The sequence below is a fragment of the Eubalaena glacialis genome, chromosome 2, assembly GCF_028564815.1.
Source record: "Eubalaena glacialis isolate mEubGla1 chromosome 2, mEubGla1.1.hap2.+ XY, whole genome shotgun sequence".
NCBI classification, from domain to species: Eukaryota; Metazoa; Chordata; class Mammalia; order Artiodactyla; family Balaenidae; genus Eubalaena; species Eubalaena glacialis.
Window position 1 is genome coordinate 70,637,324 of NC_083717.1, and position 21,669 is coordinate 70,658,992.

Consider the following 21,669-nt stretch of genomic DNA (forward strand, 5'->3'; position numbering starts at 1 on the left):
AATGGAGAACCACCAAAGATGTTTAATGAGCATATTGGATATTCAGGAAGATAATTATGGCTTCAGGATGGAGGAAGAAGAGGAGGGAGAGAGCACTGGAAGTGGGCAGGCTGGAGGGGGGAGCTATTACAGAAACAGTTGAGAGTGATAAGAGCCTAAGCCAAGGCTTCCCTGGTGGCGCAGTGGTTGAGAATCTGCCTGCCAATGCAGGGGATACGGGTTCGAGCCCTGGTCTGGGAAGATCCCACATGCCGCAGAGCAACTAGGCCCGTGAGCCACAACTACTGAACCTGCGCGTCTGGAGCCTGTGCTCCGCAGCAAGAGAGGCCGCGAGAGTGAGAGGCCCGCGCACCACAATGAAGAGTGGCCCCTGCTTGCCACAACTAGAGAAAGCCCTCGCACAGAAACGAAGACCCAACACAGCCAAAAATTAATTAATTAATTAATTAATTTAAAATATATATATATATATATATTAAAAAAAAAAGAGCCTAAGCCAAGGCAATGGGAGGGAAAAGGGAGGTTAGACCAGGATTTGGTGACCAGTTAGCTGTGGGGGAGAGGGAGACGGTGAGGCAGTGACACCTTGGTTTGTTTTAGCTTGGGTAGTTGGTGCATGATGAGGCAGTTAATAAGAGACACAGGAAAAGGAAGAGGTTAGGAGTGGGTGTGGTGATTCCTTTGAATTTAAGGGAAAGCTCTTTTTTTAATTGGAGTATAATGGCTTTACAATGTTGTGTGAGTTTCTGCTGTACAATGAAGTGAATCAGCTATATGTATACCTATATCCCCTCCCTCTTGGACCTGCCTCCCCCCCCACTCCATCCCACCCATCTAGGTCATCACAGAGCACCGAGCTGAGCTCCCTGAGCTCTACAGCAGGTTCCCACTAGCTGTCTATTTTACACATGGTAGTGTATTTATGTCAAACCTAATCTCCCAATTCATCCCACCCTCTCCTTCCCCCGCTGTGTGTGTACAAAAGTCTGTTCTCTATATCTGCATCTCTATTCCTGCCCTGGAAATAGGTTCATCTGTACTATTTTTCTAGATTCCACATACATGTATTAATATGCAATATTTGTTTTTCTCTTTCTGACTTCACTCTGTATGACAGAATCTAGGTCCATCCACATCTCTACAAATGACCCAATTTCGTTCCTTTTTATGGCTAAGTCATAAATCACAGCAATATCTTTTATGACCCACCGCCTAGAGTAATGAAAATAAAAACAAAAATAAGCAAATGGGACCTAATTAAACTTAAAAGCTTTTGCACAGTGAAGGAAACCATAAACAGGACAAAAAGACAACCCTCAGAATGGGAGAAAATATTTGCAAACGAAGCAACGGACAAAGGATTAATCTCCAAAACACACAAACAGCTCAATATCAAAAAAAACCAAACAACCCAATCAAAAAATGGGAGGAAGACCCAAATAGACATTTCACCAAAGAAGACACACAGATGGCCAAGAGGCCCATGAAAAGATGTTCAACATCACTAATTACCAGAGAAATGCATATCAAAACTACAGTGAGGTATCACTTCACACCGGTCAGAAGGGCCATCATCAAAAAGTCTCAGGGAAAGCTTTTGAAACACTCTACAGACGATTCTTAGGGCTTTAGGAGACCTCCGCCAACTAGAAGGTAGCAGTGGAGTTTCCCAAATAAGTCTACTTCCAAGAGTTGGTAGCCCTAACCAACCAAGAAGGTTCATGATCCTCCCATGGAATGTAGGCCTCCCTCTTCCCCCAAACTGATAAGGCTTCTTCTGGAGTGCTGTTGGGGTGGAGGATCTGCAGGCCTTAAACTATCGGGGTTCAGTGCTGAGCTGCCAGAGGTCCTGTAGAGCCATGAGAGGTAAATACAGCATCAGATCAAGGTTTGAGAATAGGAGAGGGGCCTTTCATGGGTGGAGAGAGACCATTTTACCTAGTGTTATCCTAGACTCTTAACGGTATGGACCTTGGAGATTCTCTTGTCTGTCCTCCTCCGCTCCTCTATTTTACAGATGAGAAATCCAAGGTTGGAATTGAAAGATCACATAGAGAATCTGTGACAGAGCCAGGCATGATCCCAGGTCACCTCTCCATTACCTAATGCCTGCTATATTAGTCCCTACAAATCCTAATATATGGCTCTGGAAATTTGGGGGAAGTATCTGTTTTTGTTGAGTGGTCCTCATGGTCATGTGAAAGCAATTTACTTAATAGCTCCAGCCTGGGCCCCCTAACCAGACGCCCTTCCGGGAGGTGAGGGAGATCCGGTATCCTGACCAGAATGATGGAAGTTAAGGATGTTGTGGGCCTGGGCAGGTTTACATAAGGAAGATTGGTGACCTTGACATGGGCGGAGACATGCAGTCTATGGAGAGGGGCTCTGCTGGGCCTGGACATTTTCAAGTCTAAGACAGAGAGAGATTCCCAAGTCGACTCCCAGCCCCTGACCCTGCACCCTTGGCTGGTGCCTGGAAGCACATGTGTCTCAAAGGCTACAACCGGATGAGACTTTATAACTTTTCCAACTCAACTCCCCCATTTTACAGAGGAGGAAACAGAGGCCCAGAGAGGGGCTTTGGCTTTATCAAGATCCAGTTATTAAAAGGACTGAGTCAGTCACAGCTACCCTTCCCTTTAGCACATCCACCTTCCGTCTCCCCGCCCCCTACCCCCACTCACCCCATGGAAGCTGCTAGCATCTCACAATGCTTTGTCCTCCCCCTGCAAAACCAGGAAAATAAACTACTCCTCTATTTTATAAGGCCCAACAGGTGACAGGAGTAACCCTGCAGGCCCCATCCTTGCAGCTTGGTTTCCCGGTTTGCTGATTTGGAAATGCTCATGGAAGAGCTACCTGGGGACTAGCGTCTGGGTTGTTTATTTACCTGTGTTAATAGAATCTAGGAAACATGTGTGGGCTCAGTGACCACTAGTGGGCTAATAACACCATCTTATCATGGTGCTTATCTGCATTAGTTACGCTCTATGAAACCCACCTCAAAGCCTGGGGGAATTCAGTTAAAGTGAAGCCTGCTGTGTCACGGGTGTCTCTGAATGTGCGTAGGCATGGTACTTTTAAGGGTCTAGGATGTTGTGTGCCTCTGTGATTTTCTGTGCCAGTGTTTGCAGGTATGGTTAGTCATGTTTGAGGAGCATTTGAGTGTGTGTGTGTGTCTCACAGCTGTGATGCAGGGAAAGAGCACTGGATTTAGAGTTAGACCACTCTAAGTTCAAATGCCTGCTTTAGCATCATTAAATGTTAATGTGTGATCATCATTAAATGGCTGTGTGACCTTGGGCAAGTTACTTAACCTCTCTGCACCTCAGAAAAGCTAGTAATCCCTACCTCTCAGGGTTATACTGATATAATATCTTACCTTTGCCCATCAGTGGCTTCTGCAGGTTTCTGCTTTTCAGGACCACATTACTATGATAGTACCTAAGACCCTGGCTCTGGTGCTTTCACCTTTCTGATATTTCTAGGAGCTTGGGTAGAAAACCTAAGGACAGGGCCTGTGGGATGAAGGGAATTTACTCCAGGAGTGCCAGAACATTCTCTCGGACACATTAGCGGTCAGTAAGTATCTGTTGAATGAATGCTTAGAGTTGATTCAGTGGGTGTGCTGTGTAAATAGGACAGAGGACTGTATTTCCCAAACCAGGACACATCCTCTGACTCATTGCCTGATACGTGGGATGAAAAATAGGGCGAAATATTTGAAGTTGGGACTGCTTTTGAAAACCTAGCAGTGGGGGAGGTAGGGTGGTCACGTGGGGTGGGTGATACTCCTCCCCCTTTCCCCTCCCCTGAATGTGTAGGGTCCACACTGAAAGCAGCGAGGCACACCCACCCAGTGGCACATCCAGTATGCCGCCTCGGGCAGGCACACCACCTGTGTCCCACAGCACACTCTCCCCCAGGGACACTTCACCCCCTCCACGGTGGGCTGGAGGCAGGGGAGGGAAGGCGAGCACACGACTTGATCCGGAGGAAGAACTGGAGCCTCTGAATTGTGGGCTGAATAATTAAAAGTAGGGCTTTGAGAGGTTTTATTCTCCTTGGGTTGTAAAAGCCCAGCCCAGAGGCTGCGGAGAGCCCCAGATTGCCCCTCCTGCAGCTGTGCCTTGGGTCTTACCATCCGTTGGAATCGAAGATCAGACCATAAAGGTTCGATGCTCACCAGCCTACAGTGGGCCAACAGCTGGATGCAAGGACTTTCCCAAGTTAAGTCTGGCCCCCCACTGTCCCCCACCTCCCCCCCCATTTGTCAGAGGTGGCTGCCAGGAGGGAGGGGAGAGACATGGATTTATGGCTGCTGACTTGAAAGACAAAGTTGCCTTTTGTGTTAGAATTGGGGGGGGGCGGGGAGTGGTGAGCTGGTGGTGGTGTGGGAGGGTGGGAGGGAGGGGCTGGGGTTCGGAAGCCCGAGGCAGGGGGTAAGGGGCTTGAAGAGGCAGACAAAAGGTTCCAGAGACTTCTCAGAGCAGGGTCACCAGGCAAAGGCCCAGATGAATCAATCACCCCCAGCAAAGCTGAGCAGGGCCTCTGAGCCATCGCCGTCTTCTGGGGCTGTTTGTAAGCTCCAGACACTGTCCACCCACACCCATCCAACACCCAAACCCCACACAGTGCCTCCCTCCCGCCCCCCGCAAAAAACACCATACTCTTTGGATTCAGAACCTTAATTCAACTCTCAGACTTCCCTTTGGAGAGCCAGGGAAGTAAATACAGGTCTTCTAAGTTCATACTTTCCTCCACTCCAAATGTCATCAGCCAATCAATGTAGGGGATCTTCCCTAACAGAGCCAAAGTCATGGGCAAGGTGGGGACCCAGATACTGGGGAGACTGGGACAGAGTGTTGGAGAGGGTAAGCCTGGGCCAGAGAACCCTGATGACAAAGCCAATATCCCACCGGGACTGTGGCAAGTTGCCAGCCTCCCCAGGACTCAGGGTTCTCTGCCATCACCTCTCTCCTTCCCATGCGCATTTAGAGAGGACATTTACAAGTGCTTTGCGGAGTTTAAAGAGCATGTGGACTTGGCTGGCCTCCTCGCCCTCCAGGAGTCACTCTGCCTGGTGGGTCTGGGCGGAGGCCAGAGTAGCCACCGGGTGCCTGAGTTCAGCAGGTGCTTTAACTACACCTTGGAGAGCCACATCCATCCCCCGGAATGAGCCTGGCCAATAAAGGCATGAGTTTATGGGCTTCATAAACATTTTACTAGAGAAATCAAGGCCTCAATTACCCAATGGCTTCTTCCAACTGACAGCTCACCTACTGGGGCCTCTGTGAAGCCCCCAGGCAGAAGTGAAATAGAAGCCAAGCTCTGGTTTATACCGGGCTGCCCCCTTCCCCCTGCGCTGACCCTCTCACCATTCAGGCCTTGCAAATTCTGTCTTTACTCATTTCTCCGGAGGGCTCTGCCACTAGCTCTCTGAGCTTTTGCCTCTTCATGGGAATATGGCTACCCTCTTGGAGTAGATAGCCACCCACCCCCAATCCTACCATGCTCTTCCATAACCTCTCAGCACCTTTTAACTCAAGATTCTACTATTTTCCCTCAACAATCACTGGCAAGTATTTGCTATTTTTCAAGGACTGTGCCAAGCACTTTACAAATAAATCTCATTGATTCCCACCAGAGCAGCAGCTCTAGCAACATGAGCTATTGTCATCCCTATTTTATAAGTGAGAAAATAGAGGTTCTGAGAGACTAACTTGCCCAAGGTCACAGAGCTAAGAGTGGCGGAGGTGAGTTTTGTACCCAGTTCTGTCTGATTCCAGAGCCTGTACCATTAACCTCTTCACTGCATTGCTCCCTCAAAATGCTCTCAGCAAGTATTTCCCCACTAGAAGTAGAAATCGTGCTGTGTGAGGCCTTCTCTGCCATGCAGTGTGACAGCCTTAGGATGCGATCAAATGCGGGCCTTGTCAGCAGTCTCTGAGTCCACGTGGCCAGGAGAGGAGGGATCTGGCAGGGGCAAAGCTGGGCTAGTGATGAAGATGGAGAAGAAAGGGGGCTTTCTGGTGGGGCAGCAAGAGAGAGGGAGCAAGACAGAAAGCAGCTGTGGGTCTGAGGCCTTGCCTTGGGTGTGGACCAGTGCTGTCCAAAAGGATTTTCTGTGATGATGGAAGTATTTTATTGGTGCTGTCCCATAAGGTAGCCTATAGCCACTTGTGGCTATTGAACACTTGAAAGGTAGCTAGTGAGCCAGAGGAACTGAATTTTTAATTTAATTTTAATTTAAGTGGCCACATGTAGCTAGTGGCTGTCATATTGGACAACACAAGGATGCTCACTACAGATGATGGCTGAAATCTGCTCCACGTCCCCTGCTGGTGTAAGGCCCTTTGGGTTCATACCATCTGTAGTGTCTTCAGGCTCAAGGCATCTGAACATCATTTCACATCACAAGTGGCTGAAGGAATTAAGGCTGTTTCCCCTCAGAAGATGTTTCTCAGGGAACAACCCAGACCTCAAGTATTTGAAGATCTGTTGTGTGAAGAACAAAATTGGTTGTGTCTTCTAGAGCAGCAGTGTCCAATGGGAGTATAACGCAAACCACATAGGTAACTTTAAGTTTTCTAATAGTCACATTTACAAAAAAAGTAAAAAAAGAAACAGGTGAAGTTAATTTTAATAATAAACTTTATTTTACTTAATATATACAAAATATTATTCCAACATATAATCATTATTTTAAAATTATTAATACTTTTTTACATTTTTTGAACTGTCTTTAAAATCCAAAATATTATCATTTCAGCTTGTTATCAATATTTTAAATTATTAACTATTATTATCAATTAAAATTATTATTTTTCCAACTTTTAAAAAATATTTATTCATTTATTTATTTATTTTTTGCTGCATCGGGTCTTAGTTCCGGCACCAGGATCTTTCATTGCGGCGCACAGGCTCTTCCTTGCAGTGCGCAGACTTCTCTCTAGTTGTGGCGTGTGGGCTCCAGAGTGCGTGGGCTCTGTAGTTTGCGGCATGTGGGCTCTCTAGTTGTGGTGCGTGGGCTCAGTAGTTGCAGCGCACCGGCTCAGTTGCCCCGCGGCATGTGGGATCTTAGTTCCCTGACCAGGGATTGAACCTGCGTCCCCTGCATTGGAAGGCGGATTCTTAACCACTGGACCACCCGGGAAGTCCCTCCAACTTTTTAATTGTGGTAAAATAAACGTAACATAAAGTTTACTGTCTTAACAATTTTCTTTTTGTCTTAACCATTTTTAAGTGTGCAGTTCAGTGGCATTAAGTACCTTCATATTATTGTGCAAACCGTCACCACCATCCATCTCCAGAATTCTTTTCATCTCCCAAAAGTGAAACTCTATTCCCGTTAAACGGTAACTCCCTATTTCTCTCTCCCCTCCAGCCTGTGGCAACCACCATTCTATTTTATGTCTCTATGAATCTGCCTACTCTAGGTACCTCATATAAGTGGAATCATACAGTATTTGTCTGTCTGTGACTGGCTTATTTCACTTAGCATAATGTCCGTAAAGTTCATCCACATTGTAGCATGTGTCAGAATTTCCTTCCTTTTTAAGGCTGAGTAATATTCCATTGTATGTATAAACACATTTTATTTGTCCATTCACCTGTTGATGGACACTTGGACTGCTTTCACCTTTTAGCTATTGTGAATAAGGCTGCTATGAATGTGGCTGTACAAATATCTCTTTGAGACGCTTAATTCTTGTGGGTATATACCCAGAAGTGGAATTGCTGGATTGTATGGTAGTTCTATTTTTAAGTTTCTGAGGAACCTCCATACTGTTCTCCATAGTGGCTGCACCAATTTACATTCCCACCAACAGTACACAAGGGTTCGAATTTCTCCACATGCTTGTCCACACTTGCTATTTTCTGTTGTTTTTTGTTATTGCTCTGATAGTAGCCATCCCAATGGGTGTGAGGTGGCATCTCATTATGGTTTTGATTTGCATTTCCCCAATGCTTAGTGTCTTTTTATTTTGTACTAAATCTTCGAAATCCAGTGTGTATTTTACACTTACAGCCCAACTCAATATGGACTGGTCACATTTCAAGTGCTTAATAGCTGGCTACTTACTTTATTAAAAAAGATTCTCAAGGGGAAAGTTGCGGCATTGGGTGGAAGCATATGGGATTCAGCTGTGCCTCTAGTATAAGGAAAAACATTACAATCATCTGAGCTGCGTGAGGAGGAGCAGGGCATTCGGGGTGTCCCTGGTCCTTGGCAGGGATGGATACAAGGAAGGGGACTTTGGATGACCTTTGGAAGAGTCTGTAGGTCGTGGTTATTCCTCTTGAATGGCGGTACGAGTGGGGGCAGTCGGTGCCTCATACCCCCAGTGCCGCTGGCTTCTGCAAAGGCTGTGTTTTGAACTCTCCATCCCAACAAGCCCACTGATCTCTTTGTCATCACACACCAGATAGGAGTCTGGCTGTAGCCAAAGGGTTGGAGGCTGGGCTTGGGGTATGCTGCCGGCTTCCTTCCCAGCACTCTGCCCCGACCCTTCCTGCCCCCCCAGCGTCCCCTTGGAGCCTGTCTAATCAGATCCAGGCCTGACCTCGCCAGAGGTCATGGACCAGGAGGAAAGTCCCCCTCCCCTCCCTGAGCCGCTCTAGATCTGGCTCTCGGGAGACTCCCCTCCCCTCGGGTGATTTATAGGGGTGTCCAGGAGCCATTTCCTGCTGGTTTCTGCTCCCTTCCAGCCCGGTGGGTTGCTGGGCTGTCTCTGTGAACCCTCTTTCCCCACGGCCTAGCTGTACCCCTGGTGGGGACAGGGAGTGGCTGGGAGATTCCTTCTCAGACTGTTTGAGGACAGAGGTGCTTTCTTCTTCCTTTCTCCATAATGACCCCCAAGCAGGCCTCTGTCCTCCCTGTCACTCTCTCTGGTGCTCACACAGGAGGGGCGTCCCAACACGACCCCCTCCCATGACCCAGCTTGAAGTGAGGAACCCGAAACGGCGCCTACCTGACCAACAGGTGTGAGCAGGAAGATAAGGCATCGTTAGCCGCAAGCCACAGCACCACCTTCATGTCCACCAGCCCCATACACAGTGCTACCCACATCGGCCACAAATAGTGCCTCCACAGTGGTTAAGAACCCGCCTGCCAATGCAGGGGACATGGGTTCGAGCCCTGGTCCGGGAAGATCCCACATGCCACGGAGCAACTAAGCCCGTGCTCCACAACTACTGAGCCTGAGCTCTAGAGCCCGCGAGCCACAACTACTGAGCCTGCATGCCACAACTACTGAAGCCCACACGCCTAGAGCCCGTGCTCCGCAACAAGAGAAGCCACCGCAATGAGAAGCCCGCGCACCGCAACAAAGAGTAGCTCCCGCTCGCCGCAACTAGAGAAAGCCCGTGTGCAGCAACGAAGACTCAATGCAGCCAAAAATAAATAAATAAAATAAATAAATTTTAAAAATAATCTTAAAAAAACTATTAACAAATAGTGCCTCCAGCCACTGTGCCCACCACTGTCAACCACACGGTGGCCTCCAGGATGACTTGCTCAGGGGTCAGCGTTTTCTGAGGTCCAATCCTCAGCCCCACATCTTCGTGGTTGCCCAGGGACCCTCTCCCAGAGAGACACGATGAGGGACAGCTGGCTCCATGGCCTGCTCGTACAAGCCAGTGCAAAACAGACATGTAAACCAAACGTGTTCCCCCTCTGAGAGATCGGAGATCTAAGTGGCCCTGAGAAACTTTCTCCCCTGACTTCCTAAAGAAGTCAGCAGTGAACTCAGAGTGAGTGGACGATTCCAAGAGACCCCAGCTCAGGTGAGTGTGGACAAAGGCCTGTACAGGAAGGCGGCAGGAGTCTGAGGTGGCAGGCCCTGCAGAGTACCTGTTCACCCCTTCATCTGTGGAGGAAAGGACCAGCGCTCCTATTATGGAAGGCAGGGTTCCCAGAGATGGGCCATCATGTATACTTTAAGCTCTAGGCAACATCCCTTTAGCGATTAACTTGTAGCAAAAGCAATAGAATACAAAGGTTAAAGAAAAAGAAACAGATCCAACATGGAGTCAGGTTTGTTCTTCCCTTTTATACCCTGACACTGCCTGCCCACGGTCTCACTGCAATCCCCCAGGACACCGAAGGGATATACAGGGCTGACCCAAGGGTTGAGTAGGGGTGGGAAGAAGGGGAGGGAAGAAGGAGCCTCAGATAAAGAGGACCACACCCTCCTATTGCACCACCTCCCCCGACCACACTGCGTAACCAGCTGGGCTCCAAGGGATGGGACTGAGGAACCATCTCTGGGGCTCACTGTCGTCCCTGCAACTTGTAACACAGTGCCAACTCGCAGCCCGTGAGAAGAGGCTAGCCCAGCCTGCAGTCTGCCCTGGGGTCACCTGTCCTTGGAGAGTGAAAAATTTGCTGGGGACACCCCAGCAGAGGGCTTGGGGCATGGAACTTCTGATTTGGGGCCAGTAGAGCCATCAGCTGGGCCTAGGTCTCAGTTTCCCCTTCATAAAATGAATGTGTTGGCTTTGGATGAGTGGTTTTCAAGCACTTTTAAAAGCAAAGCTACCCTTCAAATGAAATGTTTGGCAGAACTGCAATTAAGTAAAGCTGATAGAGAGGTTTAGCAAGGTGCTGCTCTGATGGAGGGGAGATGTGAAGCCCTGGGTGGGGAGGGGCCCCAGCTGCATCTCAGAGGCCCCTGGGGACCCCTCGGACTCTGTTGTACAGTGTGAAGATGATCAGACTGGCTCCTTAACTACCACCCCTTCCTGCTCGAGCATTCCTCTGCAGCATCACATTCAACCCATGCTTTTTCATTGTTTAGTTTTAGGGGGAGAAAGAAGCTAGAGGCCAAACTTTCTCCATCCAGAGCGCCCTGATGAGAAGCAGCCCTTTCCCTTGCATCTCTCCTCAGGCCAGCTCCTAGCTCTAGGCGCCTCCAGGGAGCCCAGAATGGGGGCTAGAAACACAAAAGGATTCGGGTTCCTTAATGAGGAGGCATCTGTAGTCAGCAGAGCCATTAGTCCCCGCCCCAAGTCCCTGGGGGGCTGCAAGCTCCTCTCCAGCTGGAGTGAGGAGGGGGCAGGCAGCTCCCCAGCTCCTGAAGGGCAGGGCTGGGTGGGGGGGACATAGACAGCTGACCCAGGAGCCGGGGTGCCCTCTCCGCTCGCTAGGCCTGCCTCTAGCCCTGCCCTCCTAGAGGTTGAGGCCTGGAAGCAGTAGAGGGGCCCTACCAGTGCCTCAGCCCCCTCCCCCAAACCTCTGGGCTGACCTGCAGGCCCTTGGCCAAACAGCCTTTGGCCTGAGACTGGGCAGGCTGACCTCACAGTGCTCCCTGGGGATCATCTCACTGAGCCTGATGGGGACACCAGCTGGGGCACTTGCCCCCATCTCCCGCCCCTAGGGCCCCAAGGTGCCCTTTGTAAGGACTATACCTACTCAGGGACATGTGTGATTGATTACCTACACAGAACCAGAATCACACACCAGCCACAGGAGCTGAGGGATACAACCCCCCCCCATTCACATCCAGCCTTGGACACTCACACCACATACACAGAGGCAGCCATGTCCTCCTGGCGAGCACAGCTCTGCACACACGTGCAAGGAGGCGCTCACACCCATCAGCCGTACTCCCAGGAGGCCCTGAAAGAGGAGGAGGCTGGGCTGGGGATTTTTATGCATGTTTATATTTAATGAACCACATGCAAATGAGATGGAGAATGTGCCACAAAAGAGTCAGCCCCCAGAGACTCTGGGAAGAAGGGCACAAAGGCTCAGCCTTTCTGAGCTGCCCTGGAGTCCTGAACAGACCGGTGGATTGAGGGGGCCTGAGACAGGGTGTGCCCACCCACACCAGGGAGCCAGGAGCAGGAGCCAGGACAAGCTCCAGTGTCCCTGCTGCTGTGGGGAGAGGGAGGGCTCCTTCTGGGAGGGGACAACTGTCCCAGTTGATGGAGTGTTGGAGGGGAGGGGCTGCCTGCCTGGACAGATGGTGAGCCTCCTTCCCGCACTTGAAGCAAAGTGGATTTTAATGAAATCACAGCCCTGGTGCTGAAGCTGGGAACCCATGTGGGAGGGGCCCCTTCCCTGGGCTTTACAGGTTGGGGAGTAGGAATGGATGGGAGTGAGGGTGGGCAGGAACACTTCACCAGCCTAAAAGGGGGTGGGGGGCGTGCACCACGGCCCCTCCCATGATCAGAGCTCAAGCAGTTAGTCAGATCCCCAAAAGGTGGGGAGGCGGCCCCTGAATATTTATGACACATTGAAATGTAGATTGGTAGATCTGACTGTCTTCTGAGAGGCTTGTCACCTTGGATGGTACACCACCTTCTTGGGGTACATTGAGAAGCTGCAGAAGAACTGGGGATAAGGGAGTGATGATGAAGGGCAAAGAAAGCCACTGGGTGCTGGTAACCAGGGTCTAACGACCAGTGTCCCTGCTGGGTGACACTGGACTAATCGCTTCCCCTCTCTGTTTCCTATTCTGTAAAATGTACAGTATAATACTTAGCACTTGCATACCTTACAAGGAGTTTATAAAAATAAATCCGAAAGCAGCTGTAAAAGTGGGGAGCAGGCCTTGGGAGCAAGGCTTTCTCTGACTGGCCTTCGTGGGTCCGCAGCCCAAGATTTCCGTGTTAGAGGTTTATCATCCAAGAATTTGTCCAGACCTTTCTCAAAGTGTCCCAGCCCGGCCTATACCATCCCTTAGGGGGAGATGTTTCCCACAGGTAGGAGGCAGGGTAAGTGCTGATGTGGCCCCAGCAAGCTGTTGCCCTGCATCTGCCAGCTCAGCTCGGGGGAAGACACCCTGCCCCCTGAGCCGGGTGAGCTCCAGGGCTCCAGGACACAGGCCCGAGGCCCCCCATGCCCTCTCCCGTCCCCTCTGCACCTCAGCAGTGTGCCTTTCCCATACACATTTCCTTTTCTTTCTCCAGCCATGTCTGACTTCCACGTGCACCCCCAGGCCACCGTGGGTGAGGAGGGCGGTGTGGCCCGCTTCCAGTGCCAAATCCACGGGCTTCCCAAACCCCTGATCACCTGGGAGAAGAACAGGGTCCCCATTGACACAGACAATGAGAGGTGAGCCTCGGGTGGGGAAGGTGGAGGGATGACCAAGAGGCAGGCCAGTCCAGTGTCTGGGCCTTGAAGGAGGCCTGCCTGCAGCCTCCAGGGTGGTGTTTCTGCAACTTTGTTGAGACTGAGTATCTGTGTGGTTTGTGGGCCCAGATTCAACACTTGAATGCATGCGAAGATCTGTGTGTGATTGTTGTCAAGGCTGGAATCGCAGGTGCATCCACCTGTGAGAGTCCCGTAGTGTGTCTGTGATGACAAAAGTGACATTGGGATAGTGGCTGGGTCCTGGGCTATGTCCGTGATGCTGAGTGACCCTGTGGCCAGTGGTGCTGTGCTTGCTTATGGTTGACCGTGCCCTCCCGCCACAGGTACACACTGCTGCCCAAGGGGGTCCTGCAGATCACAGGCCTTCAGGCTGAGGACAGCGGCGTCTTCCACTGTGTGGCCTCAAACGTCGCCAGTGTCCGGGTCAGCCATGGGGCCAGCCTCACTGTGTCAGGTGAGGGTCCTTGGCCCTGTCTCGTTCTTCTCCCCACCCTCAAATCAATCCCTCTTCAACTGAGCCCCAGAGCCTGGCCAGCCAAGTGCATACAGAGCACCTTGTGAGCACAAAGCCCTGTGCTCTTCGGGGTGAGGGTTCAGGAGGCATCCGAGGCCCCTCCCTGGCTCAGTTCTCCTTGAGGAAGCCCACTCTCTGCTTATGGGTGGTTGGGTGAGGGTGGCTCTCCCACTGCTAGAGGCCCTGCGGGGCCTGACCAGGGAGATGAGTGTGAGCAACGTCCTGGGGCCGCTGGCTTCTCCTCTCTACGCATGGGACCCAGCTTCTGGGCTGGAGCTTGTCTCCCACCCCCCATATCCTAGGCTGTGTATTGGGGGTGGGTGGGTGTGGTGAGGAGGCGGGAAGGGTCCCAGATAAAGTGAAGAAATACGGCATCTTCCTCCCAGGCTCGGGCTCTGGGGCCTACAAGGAGCCTACGATCCTCGTGGGGCCTGAGAACCTCACCCTGACTGTGCACCAGACCGCCGTGCTCGAGTGTGTCGCCACGGGCAACCCGCGCCCCATTGTGTCCTGGAGCCGCCTGGGTGAGCCCCATCCTGCAGCCCCTGCCTCTCCCACCCCTGGGAGGGCCAGTCTCTTCACCCAGCTCTGGGAGGAACTTGGAATCCTGTTTGTTCTCCGTGGGGGTCCGTTCTCTTCGAGGCCTGGGGAGGGGGTGGGTTCCCCTCTCCTTGGCAGGACCAGGGAGGTCCGCCTGCCCACTGCATTCTCCCTCCCTCTGTGCAGATGGCTTAGCTCCCCAGGTTACCTCGTCCAGTCCCGGCAGTCCTGCGCCAGCTCCCCTCCCCCATGCTCCCCTCACTCTGGGCATCGCCACCGGGCCCTCCAGAACCTCTCTGCAGCTCTCAGCACCCCTAGACTCTTTCCTGTCCGGCTCATCTCTGCCCTCTACACCCTGGCCATCCTCCCCAGTGATGCAATCCCAAACCCCTCAATATCTCAGCCAGTTGTCACATCCTCTCTCTGGGCCCCCCAGTCTCTAACCTGGCCCCCTAAATCCCCAGCCTAAATCCCTAGGCAGCTGAAGGAGAGAAATGAAAGGGTGCAGATGGGCCCACATTGTCTGAGTGGAAAGGTCACTGGGGGAAGGAGAGTCTGGAGGGGATGGGGTGGGGTCGCATTCACAAGGAGACTGTGCCACATTGTAGCAGCTGAGTGATCCGGGAAGGAGGGGGCAGCAGGCAGGATAATGGAGTAGATTTCACCACTTCAGGGACTGAATGGGGAGCTGTCTCCTCACATTCTGACTGTGCTAATCTGATCCTGGGTGGGGGGAGGGCCCGGGGACTGGGAGAGGCTGGAAAGAGTGGCCTCACCATTAGGAGGAGCCCATAGGCCCTGCAAGGACCATCTGGTGCAACATTTCCCAAAGCGAAATCTGCAAGGGGAAAGAATGGCTTGGTGGTCTAACAAGTTTGGGAAACAGAGTAAACCGGATCCCTTTGCTAGGGGACTTCTCAGAGCCTGTATATTAATGCTCATTGTGACAGTCAAGGAGTGGAATGGATATCTGACCAAGGAACTTTTTTCAGGAGAGACAAATCAAGCTGGGAAATGTCCATGTAACCCAAACCCCTTACTTTCCTGTTTGAGAAACTGAGGGGAAGGGACTTGAAGGTCACCAGTGAGGCAGTGACAATGTTAGGATCAGGAGCCAGTTCTCTCCTGCTGGGTGAGAGTTTTCTGTGCTGCTCCAGCCGCCTCCACAATGCCATGATGCTCAGAGGGAAGAGTCAAAGACTGGGGCTCCCTGGAAGATTGATGGTGGCCGATTCCAAGTCTGGACGTTCCTGCACACCTACCTCCCTGACCCTCCCCTTCCTCTTCAGATGGTCGCCCCATTGGGGTGGAGGGCATCCAGGTGCTGGGCACGGGGAACCTCATCATCTCAGACGTGACCGTCCAGCACTCAGGCGTCTACGTCTGTGCAGCCAACAGGCCCGGCACCCGGGTGAGGAGGACGGCACAGGGCCGGCTGGTGGTGCAAGGTACGGACCTCCCCACCCCACATTCCCTGCCTCATCGACATCCCTGGCCCAAGCCCAGTGCCATGTACTCACCCACTTTCCTATCCTTGCCCTAACCTTGCCCCTGCCCCGTCTCCAGGGCCCCAGCCCAGGCCAAAGGCAGCAGCTCTCTCTCTCCCCCCCTCCCCCAGGAATGTGTATGTTGGGAATGCGAGGACATTCTTGGTCATCGGCCCCTCCAGGTGCCATCGCCATCCCCCCCAGTCATTTCCACTTTGTCATCTCAGCTGGTCTCCCCCACCTGTGTCACCCCCATGTGTCCCTCCCTCCACGTGCTGTTCTCATTCACACGTGTGGCACTTCCACGCTCACACCTGCCTGCACAGTCTCAGTGTTTGTCATTTCACACTCTCACACCCCAGCTCCTGCCACACACACACACACACACACACACACACACACAGAGCTGGCCTCCACTCCCATGGTATGTGGGGCCTCTGCAGCTGACCAGGTCATTCTGTCCATCCTCCTGCCCCGGGGCTCAACTGTCTCCATGAACAGGCTTGGAGTCCCATTCTCAGGTGTTTTCTGTGGTTGTTCCCTCCCAGAGAGCTGGGGAAGAGGTGGGAGAGAGGGGAATTAGGAACTTAAATGCCCATTTGTTTAGCATTCCATGTGCTGTTAATCTGTCCAAATGAAAGTGATGGAGCATTTCATTTGTCTGGTGTTAATGGAAGTTTGAGGCTTGGGATTGGAGGAGAGTGGAATTGAATGTAGGGGTGAGGGGGGCTGGTACTGAGGGCTCATCCATCTCCCCCATCATTACCGGCCTTCGAGGTGCAGCCAAACCTATTAGCACATTTATTTATTTAACAATTTCCTGAACAGGGAGCTCAGCTTGATTGCTTTCGGATACAAATGTCAGTATTTTAAATAGTCATTAAAATGGAGTCCTCTCTTGGGTCTGCCTCTTTGGGGTGGAGGGATGTGAGGGCCGCCACCATCTCCCAGAGGCTAGGCTGGGGGTAGAGGGTGGGCCCCACCTGGAGGATTCTCCCCAGGGCGGGGTGGGTGTGTATGTCCCCTACCCACTTGTTCCCTGCAGACCTCTGGCCCTACCCTCTTCCCCTTCCTCAGTCCTTCACTCACAGCTGTCCCCTCCCTGTCCACCTGACCCCTCGTGACCCTTATGCTTCTCTGTGCCCGCCCCCGCCCCAACCCCAGCCCCAGCAGAGTTTGTCCAGCACCCCCAGTCCATCTCCAGGCCGGCTGGGACCACAGCCATGTTCACCTGCCAAGCCCAGGGTGAGCCGCCCCCTCATGTGACGTGGTTGAAGAATGGACAGGTGCTGGGGCCAGGAGGCCACGTCAGGCTCAAGAATAACAACAGGCACGTGTGTGGTGGGTGTGCCGGAGTGAGGCCCGGACGGTAGGAGGCTGTGCACCTCCTACCAGGGAAGAACACTAAGCTGGGGGTCTGGAGACTTGGGTTTGAGTCCCAGGTCTGCCCCTAACTTGCTGAGAGATCTCAGACAAGCCTATTGTCTTCTGGAGGGGCTCAGTTTCTCCATCTTTCAAATGGGGAGATTTGGTCAACCTCCAGGGGATACTCCGCAAGGAGGAGGGGATCTGAGGCTCTCCCTCCCCCTGCAGCACCCTGACCATTTCTGGAATCGGCCCTGAAGACGAGGCCATCTACCAGTGTATGGCCGAGAACAGCGCTGGCTCCTCTCAGGCCAGCGCCAGGCTGACCGTGCTGTGGGCCGAGGGCCTGCCCGGGCCCCCCGTCAACGTGCAGGCGGTCTCTGTGTCATCCACTGAGGTCCGCGTGTCCTGGACCGAGCCCCTGGTCAACACCAAGGAGATCATCGGCTATGTCCTGCACATCAGGAAGGCTGCCGGTGGGTGGGGCCCAGGAGGGCAAGGCTGCCTCTGCATCCCCTTCCTCTTACTCACTGTTTCTGATCCCACACGTGCTGACCCAACACCTTGCCTCTTTCTCCCGGCTGCACCCTGGCTGCCCTCATTTCGCCAGTGTGGGTAGGATTCCCTCATGCCCCTTTAATCCCCTGCCCTACCCTTGGCCTCCCCAGACCCACCAGAGCTTGAGTATCAGGAAGCAGTCAGCAAGAGCACCTTTCAGCACCTGGTGAGCGACCTGGAGCCCTCCACTGCCTACAGCTTCTACATCAAAGCTTACACGCCCCGGGGGGCCAGCTCAGCCTCTGCCCCCACCCTGGCCAGCACTCTAGGTGAAGGTGAGGTCTGGGTGTGGAGCACAAAACCACAGACACTCAAGGTATTAGGGCAGAACCCCTGTGTACCGTTGTTCAGGTTGTGCACTTCACAGAGTGCTTCACTCTGAGGCTGAGTCGGGGCTAGGTCTACTTGGAGGAAGGGGTGTCCTTTTCTTTTTTCTTTTTTTATAAAACCTGGCAACACTTTATTTCTTATTTTTTCTTTTTGGTTGCACTGCGTCTTCATTGCTGTGCGTGGGCTTCAGTAGTTGTGGCATGCAGGCTCAGTAGTTGTGGCATACGGGCTTAGTTGCTCCATGGCATGTGGGATCTTCCCCGACTCGAACTCGTGTCCCCTGCATTGGCAGGCGGATTCTTAGCCACTGGACCACCAGGGAAGTCCCAGGGGTGTCGTTTTCTAATTCACGAAAGGTGCTATTTGAGCAAGCAGAGGCCCTGGGTTAGAGGTCAGAGAGCGGTCAGGCTCTGGGGGTGGGGGTGGGGTGTCTGGGTCATCGGTAGCAGGTGGAAGGGTAGAGCTTCAACCACCAAGTCCTCACATCTCGGCCTCCTTCTCTGCCCACAGCCCCCGCCCCACCCCCACTGTCAGTGCGGGTCCTGGGCAGCTCCACCCTGCAGCTGCTGTGGGAGCCCTGGCCCCGGCTGGCCCAGCACGAGGGCGGCTTCAAGCTGTTTTACCGCCCAGCAAGCAAGGCCTCCTTCACCGGCCCCATCCTGCTGCCTGGAACTGTCTCCTCTTACAACCTCAGCCAGCTCGGTGAGGCGGACACGGCTGGGGCTTGGGGAGCTGGGCAGGGGTGTGGTGCCTGGTGCCAGGAGGTGGTTCACAGAGGTCTCCTCCAGTTCAGCCTGGGGACAGCCGCCTGGTGGGGCCGGGGGCGGTCCCTCAGCATCCTGGCCTTCCCCCCAGACCCCACTGCAGTGTACGAGGTGAAGCTGCTCGCTTACAACCAGCATGGGGATGGCAATGCCACAGTCCGCTTCGTGTCTTTGAGGGGAGCATCTGAGAGGACAGGTGAGGGCTGGGGATGGGGTCTGGCTAAAGACTGGCCCTCAGGAAGAGAGGCTGAGGGAGGAGGGGAGCAGGCATCCAGGGAAAGCAAGAGGGTAGAACAGTACATGCAGCCCTGGAGAACATAGGCTTAGACCTGAGTTTGATGTTTGGCTGTGTGACCTTGGGCAAGTTACTTAACCTCTCTGAGCCCCAGTTTTCTCCTTCGTAAAACAGGGATAGTAATACCTGCTTTATAGAACTGTGTGGAGGATGAAATGGTCCATGTAAAGTGTTATTCCTAGTATTTGGCACAAAGTTAGTGCTCAGTAACTGGTAAAAAGAACCTAAAGGTTGGGCTGGGGTCCCATTGACAAGGGCAAATCGTATGTCGAGCAGCCGAGGGAGAAGGAACCCTCAAGGGCTGGGTGTCTGGGAGCCACAGCCCCCAACCTGCCGCTGCTTCCACCCCCAGCCCTGAGCCCACCATGTGACTGCCGGAAGGAGGAGGCCACCAACCAGACGTCTACCACAGGCATCGTCATCGGCATCCACATCGGGGTCACCTGCATCATCTTCTGTGTCCTCTTCCTCTTATTCGGCCAAAGGGGCAGGTGGGTCCTGGGCCAGGGAGAGGGCGCTGGGCCAGCATGGGGTGGGCAGGCCTGGAGCAGGAAAACCGCAGGGGAGGCAGGGTTTGGGGTCCCTTGTCTCCATCCTTTTGTTCTTGCTCCTCCCACATCCCTCCCCCTAACTGTTGGCTCACCCCCTAGGGTCCTCTTGTGTAAGGATGTAGAAAACCAGCTCTCCCCTCCTCAGGGCCCCCGGAGCCAGAGGGACCCTGGCGTCCTGGCACTGAATGGGGCGGGACGGGGAGAGCGGGGCCAGCTGGGCCGAGACGGGAAACGTGTGGACATGAAGGAACTGGAGCAGCTATTCCCCCGAGCGGGGGCCGTGGGGCAGCCCGACCCCAGACCCACGGTGAGTGCCCCCTCCCCGAGCCAACCCCCTCCTTCAGGCTCCACCCTCTTCACCTTGGTCACCGGCCTCCGCCAAGCTGCAGGGCTTCTCCAGGCACAAGACTGGTGGCTGGTGCTTCTCTCTGTGCCCCCGGGTCAGGCAGGGAAGCCTGGAGACTGAACCCCCGAGTGGGATTGGCTCCAGAGCCTGACCCTCTGGCTGGGGGCTCATGGGCCTGTGGCCCTCCTGCTGACGCCTGTGTGACTGGCCCTTTCCCCAGCAGGACCCCGAGGCCCCTGCCCTGTGTGAGGAGACCCAGTTCTCCATGCTGCCGCTTCAGGGGTTCGGGCTCCTGGAGGAGATGACGTCGGAGGCCAAGGCCCCCTGTGTAGGCCCCCTCGCTGCCCTGCCACCCCAGGACATAGGCCCCGGCCTCCTGAGTGAAGGACCAGCCGCCCTGCCAGCTCACTTGGGACAGTAGCCAGTGTCCGGGAGGCTCTGGAGGGAGCAACCCCCCATTCTCAGGTCAAAGGCAAGATTTCTCCTGTCATGTGGGATTCGGATGGGGGCTTCCCAGCATTTCTGTCCTGACTGCTCCTCTGATTGTCAAGACTTACAGTAGCCTTGGCAAGGGGCCCCCTGCAAGGACCCGGAGGGGTTCCTGCAGGAGCCCCTCCTTTGGGCCAAGGCCCCCCCCAACCTCTGCCTGGTACCCACATGACTTGGAACTGAACTAACGTTTTTCTTTTAAAAAAGAACAAACTTAAAATTAAAAAAAAAAAAAAAAAGAGAGAGGGAAAGAGAAGAGAGAGAAAGGTGAATTAGACTCCAAAAATGTGCCCCTGCTGTGGCTGGGCCCCTGACACTGTCACTCTCCACGACTTGTTTTCTCAGGATGGATTTTTGCTGTTTTGGCTCTCAGCACCTACCTCAGCCGGAATGAATGTCCTCAGGGGAGTGGGGCCGTGGCCTCAGCCCCCCCGCCCCACAGAGCCCCGAATGTACTCCTACCTCGAGCCCCTTTAGGGGCACCCCCTCTCCCTCCCCACATTGTTGTCCAGAGTTTAGAAAAAAAAAAAAAAAAGAAAGAAAAAAAAAAAAGCACTTCCCCATTTCCAGGTGTGAAAGAAAATGTCTACCTCGAGGCTCGCTGGCTCTCGGGCCTGTGCTGTATCATTGGACCCTCCCTCCTGACTCCTCACCAAGGGTGGGCTTCTCGGGGCCTGCAGAAAGAAAGATGGAATTGGTCAAAGAAAATGTGAAAAAAAAAAAAAAAAGCCAAAAATAAGAGGAGAATTTGTTCCTGGGAACAAAAACTAGCCACTTCCCAGCACGCTGCCAGCGCTCCGTCTTGTCTGCCCGTCCACTCCCATTTTGACCCTCTCCGCCAACTCATCCTTGACTGGGACCCCCAGGACCCTCTTTGCACGTGGGCCTTGGGAGGGTGGGCTGTCACCCCGCAGCCTGCCTCCTGTCCTGCCCACAGAGCCGCTGGAGCAGACTGGCCTCCGGAATGTACTGTGTGTGTGTGCAAAGGGGGGGTCCCCAGCCCACTGTCCCATGGGACGCTGCCAGCTGGACCCAGCCCCTGGACAGTGGAACAACCAATGTCAGCAGATGTGGCCGGAAGCTATTTTTCTATAAGGTGTGTTTAAGGATTTATGTTCTTGTGACTTCTTGTTTCTCTTTTCTGTTGTGTTGTTCTTTGAAAGACTTAAAGATGAAGAAAAAAAAAAAAAAAACCAAGGAAACAAATACCTATTTTTGGTTACACTCAGAAACATTTTTTAAATAGCAGAAAGAAAACTTTTTTTTAAAGGAAAAAAAATGTGCATTCCTTAAGTATGAGATTAGACCATAAAGTCCCTGACCCCCAA

The 21,669-nt window shown here is 53.1% G+C and overlaps 1 protein-coding gene across 2 annotated transcripts in view; it reads left to right on the plus strand.

Annotated features, from left to right (window-relative positions):
- The window catches only part of IGDCC3 (immunoglobulin superfamily DCC subclass member 3), a 41,178-nt gene extending 19,974 nt beyond the window's left edge, over window positions 1–21,204 (plus strand). Inside the window, exons 3-14 of one of the 2 annotated variants that reach the window (XM_061182014.1) lie at window positions 12,919–13,063; window positions 13,426–13,556; window positions 14,003–14,140; window positions 15,446–15,604; window positions 16,808–16,973; window positions 17,237–17,484; window positions 17,677–17,841; window positions 18,407–18,598; window positions 18,752–18,856; window positions 19,308–19,446; window positions 19,606–19,813; window positions 20,912–21,204. In XM_061182014.1, coding sequence (XP_061037997.1) covers window positions 12,919–13,063; window positions 13,426–13,556; window positions 14,003–14,140; window positions 15,446–15,604; window positions 16,808–16,973; window positions 17,237–17,484; window positions 17,677–17,841; window positions 18,407–18,598; window positions 18,752–18,856; window positions 19,308–19,446; window positions 19,606–19,813; window positions 20,912–20,917 — 1,802 coding nt within the window. In that variant the 3' untranslated portion in view covers window positions 20,918–21,204. Of the gene's footprint in view, window positions 1–12,918; window positions 13,064–13,425; window positions 13,557–14,002; window positions 14,141–15,445; window positions 15,605–16,807; window positions 16,974–17,236; window positions 17,485–17,676; window positions 17,842–18,406; window positions 18,599–18,751; window positions 18,857–19,307; window positions 19,447–19,605; window positions 19,814–20,075; window positions 20,851–20,911 lie in introns of those variants that run through there. The other variant, XM_061182013.1, reaches the window with a different exon arrangement.
- Window positions 21,205–21,669: the final 465 nt, after the last annotated feature.